General features: G+C 51.3%; 2 protein-coding genes across 2 annotated transcripts in view; both read right to left on the bottom strand.

Annotated features, from left to right (window-relative positions):
• Positions 1–6,395, bottom strand: part of SLC27A5 (solute carrier family 27 (fatty acid transporter), member 5) — a 12,284-nt gene extending 5,889 nt beyond the window's left edge. The window contains 7 exon segments of the mRNA XM_006877335.1: positions 1,303–1,393; positions 4,297–4,331; positions 4,334–4,408; positions 4,994–5,023; positions 5,026–5,169; positions 5,172–5,247; positions 5,793–6,395. Of these exon segments, the coding sequence (XP_006877397.1) occupies positions 1,303–1,393; positions 4,297–4,331; positions 4,334–4,408; positions 4,994–5,023; positions 5,026–5,169; positions 5,172–5,247; positions 5,793–6,395 (1,054 nt within the window).
• A 3,070-nt stretch (positions 6,396–9,465) lies between these two features.
• On the bottom strand, positions 9,466–12,724 carry ZBTB45 (zinc finger and BTB domain containing 45). Its single transcript, XM_006877334.1, has 2 exons — positions 11,452–12,724; positions 9,466–9,722 (listed from the first exon to the last, which is right to left on the bottom strand). Exons 1-2 carry the CDS (start codon positions 12,722–12,724, stop codon positions 9,466–9,468), a joined length of 1,530 nt encoding a protein of 509 aa, XP_006877396.1.
• Between the last annotated feature and the right edge of the window lie 6,657 nt (positions 12,725–19,381).

Raw genomic sequence — 19,381 nt, 5'->3', positions numbered from 1 at the left:
TTTGGACCTCTTTCTGTAGGTTTTGAATTGTTTCCAATGCTGTATCTATCTTACTTGATTGTTCCTGTAGCCCTTTCCTGACTTCTTCCTTATTTTTCTCAACTGCATTGTATAGTGTTTTGATACCTTTTATAATCACTTTTAGGACTTCCTTCTCAGGCATTCCCAAAGCCTGCCAATCTTCCAGTATGGAGTGTAGGTCTACTTCCAGCTCATTTGCCTCAGTCACTTTATCTCGTTTCTGGACATGTGCAGATATCGTCATCTGCTTCTGTCTTTTGGGCATCTTCAGGGGTTATCTGTGGCCTTAATACTTAGATGGGTATGTATTTTGGTGTTTTTTTTTTATGCTTTCGGAATGCCTCCAGGTAGATGTGATCAGGAAATGAGTTTCCCTTTTCACTCTTCTTCCTGAGAAGTTTCAAGATACCACTGTTGACTGTTGGTTGTTTTGACATAACTTAGGATTTAATTTTCGGCCTATTTCCTCTTTTGTCTGCTTGCCCCGCTCCACAATCCCCATTCAGTCCTTTTTTCTAGTTGAAACAGTTCAGGGCTGGCTGTGGTCATTTGGTTTTAATTGGAAACTGTCTCTTTAAATTGCGAGGAGATCTGTGCGCATGTGTAGTAGAACCCTCTGAGGGTGGAGCTGGGGTGCCCACTAGCTCAGGCACCCCTATAGTCACCAGAATGGAGGTGTGCAGACAGCAAGGGACCAATGAAGATACCAAAAGAAAAGAATGTCCACACCTTTATCTCTGCGGTTCTGCCAGGCGTTTGTGGCCGCTCCGATCCTTCCCCTGCATGGTCTCACCTAAGATGGCGGCTCCTGGAGCAGCCAAGCGGCCCGGACTAGAAAGCAATAGATTTCTTGCTTCTGCCACAAATTCCCCCAATTGTGAGCCTTCCAACCTTCTAAGTATTCCTTTATATGTGGTTCAGAGTTCTGGGACCATCCCCTGAGCCTGCTTGGTCGGGTATTCTGTGTTGTTGTTGGCGGAGCTCTCTGCTGTACGTCCACCCGATCCGCCATCTTGTTTGTTCTCTACTCTGAACTCTTGAACCCAGCAGAGAAGTAGCAAATGACGTGAGAGGGACGGTTGGGGTCAGAATGCAGAATTGGTGAGAAGGTTGGAAGGTGAAGAAGGTGTGTCTGACCTTACTGGTCTTGGACTGATGTTGGGTCTGATTCTTCTTCCCCTTTGTGAAGTTAGAGGAAGTCAGATACCACCCATGGGCCACTTTTACAGTGACACTGTGCCTACCCCTCCCAATCCTGAGGAAGGTTCCACAACCCCACACCTGGCTTCACAGGGATGCAGTAGCCACAGTCATCCCTCACAGGCTCCACAGCGTCTGTGTCAAACCTCAGAAGCTCAAAAGGGATCAGCAACTGGGCAGAGAGCGGGAAGAAGTCAGCACAGTCCCTGTGAACTCAACCCCAGTTAGCAAGACGAAGCCTTTCAGTGAATGGTCTAGCTGTCACCACCTGGACCTCCCAATTCCTTTTAGCATCTCTAAGGTAGGACAATGGCATGAGCTGCCTCCAACATGACTTAGGGATCATATAGAACCCACCGGAAAGTTATTGCTAAGAATAGACTGGAATTTAACATTGTCTCTAAAGGAATTTGCATTCTATCAGAAAATGCAAGGGCAGAAAGAGATGAGAATTAACAAGGAAATACAATGGGGAGACTCTGTTTAGCTGCCAAAAGACCAGTAGACAATCGGGAAATGTTTAACCTGGATTTGGCAACAGATGACATTAAAGGGTAGCTATTAGTTTCTTTTGACAGGTATGATAATCACTTTGTGGTTACATTTTTTAAAAAGTCATTAAATACCTACAGTATTTATAAGCAAAAAGATACAATGTCTAGGATTTGCCCTAAAATATTTAAATTTTAAAAAAGGGAATTGAGGTAAGAATGAATTCCTTAATATGGCTGTTCTATCCATAGTGTCTGTAGCTTCCACCAAATGATTGGTTGTTGTTGTTAAGTGCCGTTGAGTCAGGTCTGACTCACAGCGACCCTGGGTAGGATTTCCAAGGAGTGGTGGTGAGCTTGAACTGCCGACCTTGTGGTTCAAACTGACCTTGCCGTCCAGCACATGAACCCTCAGCGCCGCCCCAGGTGGGAAAATACAAATAGGTGTATGAAAGTCTTAACATGGCAATCAGTCAGTTGTGTCACTGTGCTGGGTTTAAAATGAGTAACCTCAGAAGTGGGCAAGGAGAATCTCACTGACTCCAAGGAAGCATGCTCTCTGTTCCCTGAGATTCCTGCACACTGAACCTCCCCAGTCCAGGAGACAGAGTCCCAGAGGAGTGGCGGCTACAGCATTATTACAAGAAATACAAGACCGAGAACAGGCTTCCTGACTCATGGAGCAAGTACAGCCAAGCGCCTTTGGACAGGAGTCGTGAAGGAGTGGCAAGAAAGAGCTTTCGAACACTTGCCTGAGTCAGGCAGAAACAGGGGACCTCGTGACTGAGGGGCTGAGGACCAGAGAGCAGCACACCTGTGTGCACAGCTGAGGAGAGAGTTGCTACTGACCAGAACAACTGTATCTGACCATTTCTGATGCCAAACTAATCCGCTCACTTTCCTGGTGAGGATTGTCTCTTGAGTTCCGTGGAGCCATTGCAATGGATTATAGAACCTAGCAGAGAAGTGGAGTGTGATGGGAAAGCGGGCGGTTGTCAGAATTGGTAAAGGAGACAAGAAGGTGGAGGCATGTCTGACCTCTACCTCATAGAAATGGGCCTTGGGCTGATGCTGATGGTGATTCTCCTCCTCCCACCGTGTGAAGTCACAGGGGATCAGATGCTGCCGCTATGCCATTTTTGCAGGAGCACATACGGTATAAAATTGTTCACATGGAGGCCTGGGACTGAACTTCCTCCCTTGGTTCAGCTTTGAGTCAAACAACTGCCAGGCGTACAAAGTGAACACTATCAGGGAGGTACCCACTCCTCAGAGTAAGGAAATCAAAGGGCAGCATTTACCTGGAATTAAGCTCAGAAATCAGGAAAGACGAATGGCAACAGTAAACACAGGGAAGAAATGGGAAGCATGTTGTTACATTGTGGAGATTGCAATCAATGTCACAAATTAAAATGTGTATGAATTGTTGAATGGAAAACCAATTTGCTCTGTAAATATTCACCAAATCTCACACACACACAAATTGACCAGGTGTTAACAGCTTCTGAAGCTGAGTAAAAAGATATGAGACATCCTCAAGTTACTTACTCAACTTCTCTGCATGTTTGAAATATTCCATGATTAAATGTTTATGAAACAATAACACAGAACTAAAAAGACAACCAAAAAACAAGACCCAGTTATCATCAATTAGATTCTGACTCTTCAGTCATTGAAAACCAGGTCTTCCTTGTTAACCAATTTATAACACCCAAGGATTTTTTTTTTGTTTTTTTTAAAGACAAGTGGGAAGGGATATACATCAGAAATATTACAGTTTCGGTTCTTTTGAAAACAAAACCAAACTAACAAAAGCAGACTGTGGAGATGTTCCAGTCTGAATTCCAAGTGAGATGTCTACGGAGAGCCCAAAGGAACATTTGGCAGGCATCCCCTCACCATCTCTTCCTGGTCTTGGGGTCATGTCATCAACATTCTTATTGCCTGTTGAGTGCCTTCAGAGGTGTCAGGAATCACAGCCCTGAACTGATGTAAGGGCATGGCCTGGGTCACCTTTTATCAGGAAACAGAGGATGGAATCGCTACCACTAAGAAAGAGGGACCTAGAGTAGAAAACGTCCTTAGGATTCAAGGTCTCTCATCTGGAAACCTCCTAGATCCAGGGGGAGATGAATACCAAAACATATGGAGCTCTCCATGTGATCAACAAGGAACTCGGGGCCCACAGATGTTGAAAAGCCACGAGGACCTTTCCCCAGAGCACAACTGGCACCCTGAACTCAGATTTCAAGTCTTGTAAACTGTGTGATAACACAATCTGTTTGTTAAAGCCGTCCACATGTGGTGTTCTGTTACAGCAGCACCAGACTACTAAACCAAAAAGTTTCCCTGGATGCCTGTAACTCTTCAACTCCTGTCACCTCGTAGCCAAGGCCCAGCCATTAGGGTCTCTGGGTGTCTAAGCCTCTCCCCAACAGGCGCTGGGACTCCTTTCTTTGAGGTCCTTCTCACAGATGAGAGAGAACCCAGGTGTCGAGTAGTCTATGAGGTATGGCCAACCCACTCTGGGATTCTATGAATTGGAGGAGTCCCTCAGGGAAGGGCTTACCAAACTCTAGGCCACCATCACGTAGTACAGAGGCAAGGCTGTGTAGATCACGTGACCCCACACAGGGACAGCAAACTCAACATTTTCAGCAGTTGATCGTGGGTGACAATGACTGGCTTTGGGAGCCCTGGAAGACAAAGGAGTAGGCAGGGTACGGTGGTGACAAGAGCTCAGAAGTTGGTCAAAGTCATGGCAGGACCGACACCGCCAAGCCTACATTGCAGTTCAAGGCTTTCACTGTGTGCTCAAGTATGAGTATTCTGGTTAGGTTTGGGGGTACAAATTGAATTTGTAAGTCAGGGGCTAAAATCCAGCTATAGATAATCAGTCATGAACAGAGGCGGTAGCATTTGCCCAGGGATAAAACTCAGAAGGCAGGAAGTTACAGGGACAAATGGGAACGGCAAACACAGAGTGGAGGTTGGAAGAACACTAGGCCATAGTGGGGATTGTAATCAATATCACGAAACAAAATGGTATAAATCCTTCAATGAAAAATGAATTTGCTCTGTCAACTTCCAGCCACATAGTGAGAACAAGCTTTAGAAAGAACAGAAGTAGGACTTCAGTGTTGAACATTGGAATCACATGGGGTCAGTTTAAACCAGGTGTCAGGGTTACAGGTGAAGGTGAACGTCAGAGGTTAAGTGTGAGGCACAAGTCAGGGTGAGAATTCAGAGGTCCAGGGACCAGGGTTTCTGGGCACCGTTACCGGTGGTTCCTGAGGTCTAGATGAACAGGGAGGGCTTTTGTGTGTAATCCCTGCACGCAGGTGAGCAGGCACTGGGGGGTCAGAGGGCGCAGCATCCAGGGTGGTCCCTAAAGCCTCCACACCCAGCCTTGGGGAGGAGTTGCTGAGGAAGAAGCAGCGGATGATCTTGGCCTGCACTTAGGAAGGATCTCCTCCAAGTTCTCCTGGCGGTCTGCAGGGACCAGTGAAACAGGAACCTGAAGCAAGACCCACCTCTGAAGAGCGAGGACCCGAGACCCAGAGATGGGGCAGAGGAGCCTGGTGTCACAGTGATCACAGTTCAGGGCTGACAGTTTTTGGTGGAGAATCCTATAATTAGGTTTCTGGCTTCTATGCTGTTTTTGACCAAAAGGATAGAAATGGTGTTGGTAGTTGTGTGCCGTGGCATCGATTCCGGCTCACGGCGATCCTGTATTGGGTTTCCAAGACTGCAAATTTCTATGGGAGCAGAAAGCTTCATCTTATTCCCACGGAGTGGCTGGTAGTTTCCAACCGCCTAACTTGGAGGTAAGCAATCCAATTGTAATCCACTAATCTACCAGGGCTCCCTAAAAGGATGGAAACAACCATTGTGAAAAGAAAACCCAATGCCCTCAGATTAATTTTCCAGATGGGCTTAATTTTAACTCTAAATAGTCTGTCAGTGAGGAGGGGGCAAGCAAAGGGGTCCCAGATCAGCCTGCTGCTTTCTGAAAGCCGTCCTCCATGTCTGCTTCCTGCCCACTGCCACTGCCCCTAGAGGTCCCTTACCTGGATGGACCACCAGAGGTCTTCCCCGGCTGTGTGGGTTGATCCAGGCTGCAGGGCAACCCAGCTTGGCCAGCCCTAGCCACAGTCCCAGGGCACGAATGACCTTGGAGGCCAATACCAGGAGAGCAGCTGGCTCCCCAACAGGCAGGCCTACAGGGCCGCCCAGCTCCGCATTCAGGGTCCATGCAGCCCGGCAGGCCTGGGCGTCTAGCTCCCTGTAGGAGACTGAGTGCCCGGCGAGCCCTGTGCACACCACGGCTACACGGCGTGACTGATCTCGCGCCTGCTGCTCCAAGGTATCCACGAAGGTGTGGGGCGGCAGTCGCCTCTGCCGAGATTGTCCCAGGCGGATGATCCGGACCACGTAGGCCACATCGGCTGGCAGCCAGTGCAACCCTGGGGGCGACCGGGGTGGCAGCAAGATTACTGTGAGAGCTGCTGCGCCTATACTGAGCCAGTGGGGCGCCCGAGGGCGGAGCCAGGGCCATGCCAGAATGGACAGGCCCAGCAGCCAACGTAGAGCTAGGGCCGCCGCCGCCGCTGGCCCTGCAGACTGGCCCAGGGTCCAGAGCAGCAACAGGAACAAAAGGACCAGCCGCAGCCGGCCGCCCATGGCGCCGGCTCCCTCTTCCAAGTGGCTGCGGTGTGTACGGCCTCAGCTCCACCGGGGCCAGACTGTCCCTGACCGCTGCCCTCCACCAGGGAAGCCTGCCAAGTCCACCTTCCGGGCAGTTTCCCAGGGACTGTTGACCAGGGCTGCTCCCCACTCTGTTGTGACTGCCGGTTTGTTTAACTCTGCAGAGTACAAGGCTGTTGTTGTTAAGTGTGGCCAAGTTGGTTCCAACTCATAGCGAGTCTGTGTAAGGTTTCCAAGGAATGGCTGGTGAGTTTGAACCTCTGACCGTTAGGTTAGCAGTCCAGCGCTTATCCTACGGTGCCAAGATTGTTGTGAGGTGTGGAGGAGTCGACTCTGATGCATAGAGACCCTTTATAGGCTTTGATTCAGACCAACCCTCTGGCCCAGCACATTATCCCACAGCGCCACACAAGGACTTCAGATGCAAGGACGTCTCGGGTTATTCTGTTTCACTCTATTAGGTTGCACAGATTGTGAAGGTTTGTGGCAACTTGCATCAACCAAGTGCATCGGTGCCATTTTTGTTGTTGTTGTTGTTACAGAATTTTTTTTTAATTTAAGGTTTTTATTGTGGATTGCGTGAACGTTTACAGGGCACATCATCAGTTTCACATTCAACAATTCATATGACTTGTTTCATTACATTGATTACAATCCCCTCCATACATCATCAGTCAACAGTGTTTCTCTATCCTCTTTGGCTTTTCTCCTTTTTTGGGGGGGGAAAAACTTTGCCTTTTTGTAATTTACAGTCTCGGCTTTTAGGGAAGGTTTTTACCTTTATCTGTGGATATCCAGGGCTCATGTATGCGATTACTAAGTATAACTGAATAATCAGATGAGGGACAGTTTGCTATGTCTGCTAGGTGGCTCGATGCCATTTTGCCAACATGTGCTCACTTTGAGCCTGTCACGTTTTGGTCATTCTTGCAATATTTCTAATCTTTCCATAACGCTATTGATGTGGTGCTGTAGGATTGCACTGAACTGCTAACCACAAAGTTGGTGGTTCAAACCCACTAGCTCCTCCTCAGAGACCCTATACAGGGTCACTATGAGTTTGAACTGACTTGAAGGCCCCTAACTATAGTATAACACTAACTTTTCTATATGTTGAGAAAACCAAATTTCATTTGACTACCTTTCTTGTAAGGAGCTCTGGTAGCATAGTGGTCATGAGTCAGGCTGCTCATCTCATGGTCAGCAGTTCAAAACTACCAGCTGTTTCACGGGAGAAAGATGAGGCTATCTGCTCCCGTAAAGATTTACAGCCTCGGAAACCCTGTTCAGGGTCGCTGAGTCGGAACCGACTCCATAGCACGTAACAGCAGCTTTCTTGCACTATTTCAGGAATCCAACCTGAATTACCTCCAAGGTATGCCTGGCTCCAATTCCTCAGTATTTACCCCTGCCTCGTGGGTCCCTCTCCTGTCTGACCCTGCTTTGTCTCTGCTATCATCTCTAGGGTCCCTTGTCACTAGCCTGTCCTCTCTCTGCCACTGTGGCTAACCTCTATGAACCCAGTCTTCCGCCCCTTTCATTTCACCACCAGCCTCCTCTGCCATCCTTGTCTTCCTTCCCATGCAGCCCTGACACCTCTAGAGGTTCATGCTCCAGGGCTGGTACCTCCCCGTTTCCTCTTCACACATGCACTGTACACCAGGTACTGGAGAGATGGACAGAAATCCTGTCCTCAGGGGCAGACAATCCAGTTGGCGAAACTGCAGATAAACAGGACTGCCAAACTGGGTTCCACCAGGTAGCTGAGGGCAGCCTTGGAGGGACGTTCTCCTGTGGTACACACTTAACCCGGAATGGGGCTCAGGCCAGGTTACACCCCAGTCTGCAGGACCCTGAGCTGCTGAGGGAGGATTCGGTCAGAGCCTTAATGTCATGAACCCAGGGGCTTAACCCCCTGCGAGGTACACAACAGATGCTCAGTAAATGCACTCACACCCATTTCGGTAGGCCAGGTGCTGGGACACCTGTGTGTAACTGGACCAGGGCATCCTTGGCCCTAGCCTCTGGGAGTGGGGTGGACAGGAGGCACTACAATTGGCTCCAGGCTGCACTCCTCCTTCCTTCCCTCCCCAGCTCCAGATCCTTAGGCCTAGCCCCCAAGCCAGGCGACTCCCACTGCACTGGAGGGAGAATAGGGTCCCTGGGCAGGCAGCCAGGCAGATGAGGCTCTGGAGTCTGTCTTCTGCTGCCCATTGGGTCCCAAGGATCCTGGTCATTGTTCACTCCTCACGTGGCCACTGTGCCCAGCCCCCTGCACTACAACTCCAGAACTAAGTTCCCAGTGGCCGAGACTCCCTTACAGTCCCCTCAGTCAATATACCTGTCAGAATCGAGTTGTGTGTGGGGTAGAGTGGGATCCGAGTCTGGCTAGTGGGAGGTAGGATGTGGATATCTGCATTGTAGACAGCAGCCAGGAGTTTCCCTAGAAGCTCTCCCTCTCTGAAACCCCGCTCAGTTGCGGCAGAACCTATCCCTGCCCCACAAGAGGTAGAATTGAGCACCATCCCTATGGGCACCCCCACCCCACCCCTACCAGATGCCCAGGATGGTATTGGGGTGGGGGGGCAGAACGCAACACCTACAATCACAGTCCTACTCAATAGCTTCACAACTCAGGCTCCATGGCCCAGGTCCTTTATTACACCTCAAAGCCCAGCCCCCGGTTCTCGATGGCGCCACCTGATCCCCCTAAGGGCCTGATGAAGGAGGGATTCCCCAGGGAAGTGGGGGTCTGGGGAACAGCTGCAGACTTCCCCCGGGCCCACCCACGCAAGGAGGGGGGGGCAGGGTGATGGAAAACAGTCAGGGTGCCACTGTTCACACTGGAGGTGGTGGGGTTCTTGGGAGGACCCGAGTTATGTGGTTAGGCAATGGGGAAGGTCTAGAAAAGGGATGGATTTAGGGAAGAGGGTCTGCACTCCGGACGAGTGTGGTCTGGTGGTGGAAGCGTGTTTAAGACGCTATGGGCTTGGCTTGCCCTGGATACAAGGCACCACTCACTCCACAGGGACGTGGCTTGGCCCCATCAGGGAGTGGTGTGTGTCGCCAGGTGGCGCTCGAGCAGCGCGCGGTGAGAGAAGACCTTGCCGCAGGCTGGGCAGGGCGCACGCTCGGGTCGGTGCGTGCGCATGTGCACGTTGAGCGAGCTCTTCTGCGTGAACCGCTTGGCACAGACGGCGCACTGGAACGCTCGCACGCCCGTGTGCGTGACCATGTGCTTCAGCAGGTAGTCGCGCAGCGAGAAGGATCGCCAGCACACGGCACACTGATGTGGCTTCTCTCCTGTGTGCGAAAGGACCAGCAGTGAGCATGTCAGCTGGGCACAAGTCCAGCGATGGCCCTCACTTCCGTACAACTGTCATTCCAGAATCCCCCCCAGGGACTCCTACCCCACAACTTCACCCCTGGCCCAAATCAATACCAGAGTCGTCCTCCTCTTTCGCATTCCAGCCCGCAGCACGCTCCGTTTGGGGTGACACTTGGCGGTGCCCACATGTCCACAGAGCAGCCTTCTCAATTCTGACCACTACTCATGTTGAAGACACTCTGGACGGGCCCTTCACCACTATGTGACTAGGTCATCAGACCCACCTGCCTCTTTCCTACAGAAGTCCATGCTGCCCAGGGATCCTGCCCACAGCTTAATGTGACGTCATTTCTCCTGGCCACACAGTGGGCTCTACTCCTCACCCTACATCCAAGGTTAAGGCTGTTAGTAGCAGACAGCTGCAAGGCATTGCCTGCCAGGAGATCCCCATATGCCAACCAGATCCCAGCACTTGGCTCTGGCTATGTACTTCAGGCAAAGCCCACATTGCCTCGGGGTCCCTGGGATGGTCCTCCACATGTTGCTCCCCCACTTACCCCTTTCTTCTCATGCGATCCTCTCCTTTCTCCTCTCCACCCTCCCCAAAGCAGCTAACCAAAACCACACCAAACCCACTGCCTTCAAGTTGATGCCTACTCTGAGATACTCTATGGTGGTGGTCAAAGTGCTCCACAGGGTTTCCAAAGCTGTAAATCTCTACAGAAGCAGACTGCCTCATCTTTCTCCCACTGAGCAGTTGATGGGCTTGAACTGTCAGCCTTTTCATAACAACCCAATGCTTGATCCACAGTGCCACCAAGGTAGCTAATGTAAGATTTTTAAACCATAAATTACACCTCATCACTCTCCAGCTCAAAATAGTCTGTTCTCATTCACAGTGAAACCCCAACTTCCTGCCCCTTCAGATCTTCACACACACTCTCTGCACCCTACCACAGTGTGGCCTAAATCTCTGCTTTCCTTGGTTACACCAACCTCAGCCCTGACCAAACACCCCTGTTCACTGCCACTTGGCCCTGGCTCACCCTTGTGCACTTGTCTACTCCCCGAACCTCTGCACAATGGGCTCTGCCTCACTCTGGCGCTGGTCCAAGAGGACCTCGTTGTAGCCTTGCTGGAACTCCATTTCCACCCTCCTCGGCTGTCTACTGTTGACAGGCTGCAATTCCCTCCTGGCTGAGCGAGGGTTTCTCAGGCCCTAACCTGGTCGCCCTTAGACCAGAGCACTCGACGCCCCAGCCTAGGCAGGGCCAAGCCTTCCCTCACCCCACCGACCACCTTTCCAAACTCCCTGAGCAGGTTCCTGCCTCCTGATCAAGCCTCAGCATCCCCACTTATAATTCGAGGTTGCAGGACAGACAGGGAAGTGGCTTGCTCCCCACAACTCAGTCTATCCACAAGCAACACACGCAGCTCAACACCCAGGGCCCCTGGGGTCACTGTAAAGCAACAGGCCTGGATGGATCTTCAGTTTATAGAGTGCCGTGGAATCCTGGAGCTATGTGGCCTCTCATATCTACCCATCTGTATTCAGGCACTTGGCATTCCATGACTAAGGAGGCAAACCAGGCGTATGCCAGCACCCCATGTCCCCAGAAGGCCCAGCCCCTAAGGAACTCAATCGCCAATGACAAGAGACTAAGGGGCTCCGAGACCCTGGCTGAGGGTCCCTCCCCAGCTCACCCGAGTGGATGAACATGTGCTTGGTGTAATTTTTCCGGGAGCTGAACGTTTTGCGGCAGTGGGTGCACTCATAGGCGGTGGTCTCCGAGCCCGAGGCGCGCGCCGCTGACCCTGAGGCAGCTGGAATGGGAGCGGTAGGCGGGGCTGAGGCCTCCCCCAACTGAGAGCCGGCTCCTGGAGCCCCATCCGGCTGGAGTGGGTAGAAGGTAGGAGGAGCCGAGGGCGCTGGCCCAGAGGGAGCTGGAGGCCCCGGGCCACTCAAGTGAAACGGGAAGAGTGAGGTCGGGGTCTTCACACCGGGTGGGCGGGGGCTGGCCAGGACACAGTCGGACTGGCCGGAGGCAGAGGTCTCGGTTGGACAGCTCTCCGCGGCAGTTTCATCCTCGTCTTGCCAGGCGGGGACGAAGCTGTCCGGGATCACTTCCTCCACGGTAACAATTCCTCGGAGGCCTCCGTAGTCAGGAAGGTCAGCCTGGGCAGGGGGATCCTCATGCGCCGCGCTGTCTACTACAGTGGTGGTGATAAAGCTGGCAGCGCAGTCAGGAAAGGCAGGGGGCGCCTGGCCTTCACCAGCGCCCCCGCTTCCCCCTTCGCCGTCCTCACCATCGGTCTCGTCATCGTCAGTTTCCTCGTCATCATCATCGCCGCCACCGTCATCAGGGGGCGCGGGGAGTGCCAGGTCGGCATCGGATGTCTGAGCCTTGGTGGGAGCAGGGGGTTCAGGCAGCTGCAGGCGCGCGGGCTGGCGCTGCTTGCGGCTGTGTGAGGCGCCAGGGTGGCCTGGGGGCCGTGCGGCCAAGAGGTGGCGCAGACGGTGGCGCAGCTGCGCAGGTGCGAGTGGTGGGGGCACCGGTGCAGGCAGGGGCACAGGTGTGGGGGTGCCTGGACCCGGGGTGCGTGCACGCGCTATGATCTGCGTGCACTCATCGATGACCGTTTGGATGCGTAGCACCGAAGCAGCCGTGAGCACCTGCAACGCTTCACCCTGCGCCACCACCAGAGAACCGCTGTAGAGGAATTCTACGAGCTGGCGCACCGTCTGCGCCGGCACCACAGGCGGCACGCGAATCTCCGAATGACCAAGCAGTAGCTTGTCCTGGAAGAAAGGGGAGCCAGCAGCCAGCACGCAGCGGTGTGCACGCAGCGACGCCTCGCGGATACGCACGGTCACGTCACAGAAGTGCCCTCCGAGCCGCTGCCCGTTGAGAGTCTCCAACAATGAGCGAGAAAAGTTTTGCAAGTGGATATGGTGCACTGCCTCTGCTGCCGCCATCTGCACAAGACAGGGAGATGGGAGGAGAGGTCACCTGGGGCGCACCCAACTTAGCACAAGGCACCACGAAAGGTCTATCCCCAAGTTCTCCAACCTTTACAAAACCTCAGCAAGCTCCCCCACTTCCATAACCCTCATTACATTACATCACACCCCTGAAAACGAATCAGAGATGTCTACCATCTCCCTTCCCCATCCGAGTTCAATTCTTAGGGCCCAAGACTTAGCCTGGACATCCCAGGCCCACGCACCTCCACCTCCAGTATGAGCATGCTTTTCCCACATTCCCTTCTCAGCAACAGCCTTGTGTAGAAGAGGCCGGGGACATCAGCCAGCACTGGTTACCCAGAGCTGACCAGGCCCTAGACCTTGTCCCCACCCAACTGGCTGCGATTCTTCCCACCGGACCTGTTCCCTACCCTCTGAGCAACTAAGGCCTAGTGCAGATTAGGACTGTTGCCTTGGAACAAGGTTAAACAATGAATGAGCTGGTGTCCCCGACATATAGACAGCTGAGGATAGAAAGTTGGGAATTAATGTGGCAAGCACCCGACCTGAGACCAGTCAGGTCCTGGCAGATACCAACCCAGCTGGCAAGAAGGTGTCACTATCAGCCTCTTGTGGTATTAACAGGGCATCATCGGGCACAGGAGGTAGTTGTTTGAGTGGGTATAGGTGGGCTAGGCCAGCATGACTGGGCAATCAGAGCTTTTAGTGACTACCCATTCAACCTTACCAACCGCGGGCACTGGAAAGTAGAGAGGGTATCCCTCAGGGGACACCGCAAACCCCTGTTACAGCGCACACTAGGGAGGTAACAATTCCCTGGTTTCCCATGATGCTCACCCACCTCCCACGCTGCACACACCTACAAGCTTTACTTTCAGTCTGGAGAAGGAGATTCGGGAAGCTGGACAAACCCTGAGATCCACCATTCTGGTTCACCCAGAGGTGCAAAGCTCCTGAGGGGAATTCTTTAACTTTTGTGCCTACAACCTTGGTTGGGGTCTTTTGGGAGTCTCAAACTTAGCTCGTCTGGTTCCTAATGCCCCATCTGGCTTCCGTTTCCCACCCTCTTTCTTGCATCCTTCCATCTGACTCCCTAGACCACTTCGTGCATCTCCCGTGTAAGGGTTACCTCCGGCCTGCACGGTTGCCATGAACTCACTGGACCCCTCCTGCGTCTCCTAACCTCCCAGACAATTCTCCATTTGGCAGCCAGAGGGAGCCCTTCAGACCTAACTCTGCTTGGGACCCTCCTCTGCTCAGAACCCTCCGTGACGACGAATTCCTGGTATTGCTCAAAGGGCACGTGCCATTACTTTAGCCAGAAGCGCCTTTCCCTGTCTTTATTCATCATCCAAAGGGCTTCTGGTACACCCCAGGGGTTAGGGGCTGAAATCTAAGCATCAGCTCACAGGTTATGAACCTCCAACACCCGCCAGCCTGCCCGCCCTGCTCCCCTGCGGCTTTTGATTCCTCTTTCCATACGCACTGCCTTCCTGGATGCCTCGGAACAAAGGCCCCCCCTCTGAGACCCAGCAACCAAGGCCCACCCTCCCGTACTGGAGCCGAATTCCTACGGCCACACCTTTACCCCGGCCAGGCATTATATTCAGAGCACCTTAGTTAGTGCCCTACCCTGCGCCCCGAGTCCCCTCTTGGGTCTGCTTCGGCTGCTGCACCCGAGCAAGCTCCCGCCGTCCCAGATCTCCCGCCTCCGCGCCCTTGCCCGCGCCGTGCCCTAGTCCTACAGCGCCCCCTCGCGACCGTCGCGACTCGTTCTCTGCAGCAATCCGAAACCCCTACAAACTCCCTCTCCTGGCAAACTCCGGCCTCCTTGCGGGCCCACCTGCAGGGGACTGCCCGCCCGCACGACCCACCTCTTGTTCCTCCTCAGGTACCAAGTCGGGCCGTGGCCGTCTCTTGCTCACCACTACCAAGGCCGCACTTCCGGGCCGCGACCCGGGCGGAACCCAACTCCGCTGAGGCCGCGGCGCTGGGGAGCTCTGGTCCAGTGCACGCTTCCGGCGTTTCCATGGCAATCAGCCGCATCGCCCGGCCGCACTTCTGGCCCCCTACCCAGATGGAACCAATGTCTTGGAAGTTGGGGTTTACCAGGCGCCGGGAAGCTCTGGGCCAGAGCACGTTTCCGGTGTCGCCTTGGAGACACGGCGGGGGCGGAACCTTTCTGTGAATCCGAGGACCACGCCCCTTCGTGCGCACCGCAGGGTGAAGATGGCGCAGTAATGGAAGACAAACGCGCAGACTGGATTGAAACCCCACGGCCCTTCTTTGCATGTTTAAACCCTCCTGCAACAACGGAAAGCAGCTTTTTTCACACAACACAGTGGGGAAAGGACTTACGTTTGCCCCTTTGCTCATCCTTCCATAGCCTCAGCAGGGCACAAACAAGAACTGGAGTGCCGAACACATACACACCCCACACCCCACCCCCGCCACTGCCATGGCTCCCGCGCAGACCTGGCCCTAGGTCCAAGCGGGAAGGTGAAGAATCAGACACCACTCCTTCAACGCCTCAGGACCACCAGACTCACCTTCCCTCAGTGAGCAAATTATTGGATATGCGCCTTCTGCACACCACACCCTGGGTCAGAACTGAGAGAAATACAAATACGGACGTGATGAGAAGGAAAGTGTTAAGTGGCCAGATCCCAAAGACCAGAAAGGACAGAATCTATTAGGAGCTGCGTCTAGAGTGCCTGAGGTGGGGCCAGCTGTGCAGGTTATCTACTAAGGACTAGCAGTGAGGCTGAAAAGGGGCTGAGTGTGCTTTGGACTCTCCATTGGGCCTAGAGGGATCTAGGAGGTCCTGGAACTGCAGATTAGAAGATCCCAAGGCCTCAGAGGACGCCATGCTCAACAAGTGTGAAGCATGGAAGCTGAGATGTAAGCCTCAGGGAGAAAGGGAAAAGGCCACGGTGCCTACTCACCCCGCCCCGCTCCCCCCAACACACACAAGGTAGTTTCTAGACTGCCATGCTGCAGGTAAGGTGTTTGAAGGTCAAGGAAAGGAAGGTACAGGCCAGATGGTACACAGTCTTTTAACTACAGCTCTTCTGTGGCCGCATCTTAACACAAACACATCCGATGGCCTCCTTGTCCCTGTTCACAACCTGAGCCCCATCAGTTCCCAACAGACCTGCAAACCCTCTCCTTCCCTTCTTGCTGTCGCTGCTCTGTGAGCCTCCTCAGCCTCATACACCGGATTCTGTGCCCAGAACTGTACCTGCACAGCTCCCTCCCATACAGGTTGAAGGCCACCACACCCTGGAAAGGTCCTCCCTGACCTCAACCTCGTCTCTTAACAGGTCTCAGAGCAGGAAGGTCATCTGTGTCCTTCCCCTCAGCACACAGAAACTAGGAACAGAAATGCCAACAGCCACTTCGCCCTCCTCTTGACCTCCACTGAACCTGACCCCTGTAGGTTGCAGAGACATTACAAGTAAAACCAAAAAGGCCCTCCCCAAGATTCCATGCCCAAATTCCCTGAAACCTGCCTGCCTTATTCATTGTCCACCTTTCACATGCATATGATGTGATGGAAAATACCTTGGCTTGGGTCAGGCCTAATTCAGTCCTCAAAGTGACTGCTTTGCTCATTAACATTTTAAGAGGTCTTTTGCATCGGATTTGTTCAATGCAATTTGCCATTTGATTTCTTGATTGCTGCTTCCATTAAGCATTGATTATGAATCCAAGCAAAATGAAATTATTGACAACTTCGGTATTTTTTCTATGATGTTACCTATTGGCACAATTGTGAAGATTTTCTAGTCTTTGGTCTTCATCAGTAAGTGTTTCAAGTACACTTCACTTTTCTAGCAAGCAAGGCTATGTCATCTGCATAGCTCAGGCTGTTAGTGCTCATCTGCCAACCAGAAAGCCACCAGTAGCTCCGCAGGAGAAAGATGAGGCAGTCAGCTTCCTTAAAGATTGCTGACTCATAATGAGCCTGTATAGGGTTTCCAAGGAGCGGCTAGTGGATTTAAACTCTTACGGAGACACTGTAGGATAAACACTGGACTGTGAACCACAAGGTTGACAGTTCAAACCCACCAGCTGCTCCTCAGAAACCCTCTACAGGTTTTCTTGGGGTCGGAATCAACTTGAGGGCCCTTAACAACAGCAACAAGTTTTACCGCCTGAGCAACCCTATGGGGTAGTTCTACTACTTTGTCCTATAAGGTTGCTATGAGTGAAAATCTACTCAAAAGCAGTGGGTTTCTCTTTCTCTTTCTTTCTGCAGGAAGAAGAAACCCCAAGCCTGGACCCTTGGGCAGAAAAGAGAGGTGGCAGCCGGGGTTTCCGTAGTCAAGAACTTGGAGAAAAGGTCTACTTTGCTTTTCTCTGCGAAGACCTTGTCACTGAGATTGTGGGGCGTCTAGATGAATAAATGAATGCAGCTGAAGGGACAGAGCACCTACATTTGAGGGGGTGGGTAGATGAGCCGTGGCCTGCAAAGGATAAAACATCCCAGATGTGGCCGCAGAATCTGGGGAGGATGGTACTAAGGGGGGTGCAGGTACCACTGCGTGTGGGTATGCGAACAGAAGCCTTGAGGCTCCAACGGCCACAGACATGTGCAAAGAGTAGAAGAAGTCCATCACTGGGTTGGGCCAGACACCCCCAGTTGGCCCCCTCTGTCCCATCTTCTCTCAGCTCCATCAGGGTCCCCAACCTTCCTCTCTACTCCATTGTCATCTGTGGCGTCCTATGACAGACACTGCCTAGGGATCAAGCCTAGCGCTTGCATTCTAGTGCCTGTACACTGGGCCCCAATCTGGTACGTTTATGCTGGGTATGGTGTCTGGGGCTGTGCCAAATCCTAAAATCCAGGCACACACCTCAGTCAGCTAGAAGCATCCATGCCCATCACAGGGTGCAGACACTGAGCATGTCAGCTGAGAACGGCTTCTGCGGTGGATACAAGGTGGGAGTGAAGGCAGGAGTACCTACTCTAGTAAAGTAGGGACCTGCAGCCAATGGTTGAACTGCCCTGAGAAGCCAAGTGAGGGGAGGTAAGTAGGATGCCGGGGACCAGCCTCGACAGTTTATGAGAGCTCGGAGGGAGGTACGGATTCGGTGAACAAACACACACAGTCAATGGGTCATTTTGAGTCTCAGGCAGATGATGGTGATGATGACTCTCTCTTTACTTCAAAATTGCTGCTTCTTATATCCCACTTAGAATATACTATGATCTCACAATAGTCACGTACAAGCAGTTACAAATCAATCAAGTATTATATTCTTACATCAAAGATACAAGAGGAACACAAGGTCACCAAACATTCCTGCGTCTCTATACTCCTTAGTTACCGTGATAATGTCTGGTTTCTGTGAGTGACTCTGTTTCTCTCTAATCCTCCCTAAAATGTCTAGTTTGGCCTTGATTTGTTTTTCTCTAATCCTCTTTAAAACATCAGGTTAATTTTAAACAAAGTTCTACATCTTAACTTCTAACTTTACCAACATCTATTACTTTCTATAGATTCATTAATTACAACTCACAATCAAAAACATAATTTTTTACTATAACTGGTCATACATATAATTGATTTAAGAATAAAAGCAAGAACATAAAAGTACCCTAAAGTTTCAAAGTTAAGAACAAAGCAGTAATTCTCTTATACTAACAATTTCTCAAAACCTCTAATCAAATCACTACCTCTGTTCCCAATCTCCCACTGCTCTTCACTGTCTCCAAGCTGCTTTCTAAAGGCCTTAATGTCCTTGACTAAAACCACATGGAATGTTTCTTACAATTTTAAGCTTGAATTACTAAAAATTTAGCTAGCGTGGTTATCTCTAATGTTAAAACTTATTGTTAATGTAAAAAACAATTTTTATAACTACATAAGATTGAATATGGTGTGAAAGTTAATGTTAATGTAAAAGGCAACTATTAAAATTTGAGGTTTGTTTAAAATATATTTTATATTTTGTTACTACTAAAAAGTATCAATGATTATGCAAGATTTTCTAAAACTTCTTATAAGGAAATCAGAAATAAACTGTTTTTCCAAGGAAAAGCTAGAAACCTCGGGGGCCCTGCATGAAACACCCCTTGTGGCTTTGCCAATCAAGGGGATATTCATTGTCTGTCTGTTGCTTTGCTAAACAATGAACTTTTCATGCATAAGGCTTCTTGCTGTTCCATCCCTTGGCAGGATGGCGTCCACCAGTAGGCCATGCAGGATCCCAGAGGATGTGGCTTAGGGAAGGGGCTGGAGGGGAGACCATATCCTGGTCCAGGTCCAGGTGGAGCCCATGGGAGTGACAAGAGCAATGGATTCAGGTATGGGATCATTTATATATGGATAAGTTAAAAAGTACTTCTACAAAGTCACAGAAAGCTTTATGGAGCAAAAATATCAAAATGTGAAGCTTTTTTTTTTTTTGAAACCTATCATCCATCTAGGTCTATACACTTCTGAAGGCAGTGTTCCCATCTCACTAACCTTTCCCCCAAGAATTACGAACTCTTAGATTTACACCATGTCAAAATGGCAGTTCGGGCATTGTTACATGGGAAAAAAGATTTCCATATCAAAAATGTTTTATTGTTGTTAAGTGTCTTCTGATTCGTTGTTGTTGTTGTTGTGTGCCGTGGAGTCGGTTCCGACTCATAGC

The sequence above is a fragment of the Chrysochloris asiatica genome, unplaced genomic scaffold (genome assembly GCF_000296735.1).
Source record: "Chrysochloris asiatica unplaced genomic scaffold, ChrAsi1.0 scaffold00485, whole genome shotgun sequence".
In the NCBI taxonomy this organism is placed as follows: domain Eukaryota; kingdom Metazoa; phylum Chordata; class Mammalia; order Afrosoricida; family Chrysochloridae; genus Chrysochloris; species Chrysochloris asiatica.
The sequence above is the reverse complement of the archived record's forward strand: the minus strand, read 5'-3'. Positions and strand labels throughout refer to the sequence as shown.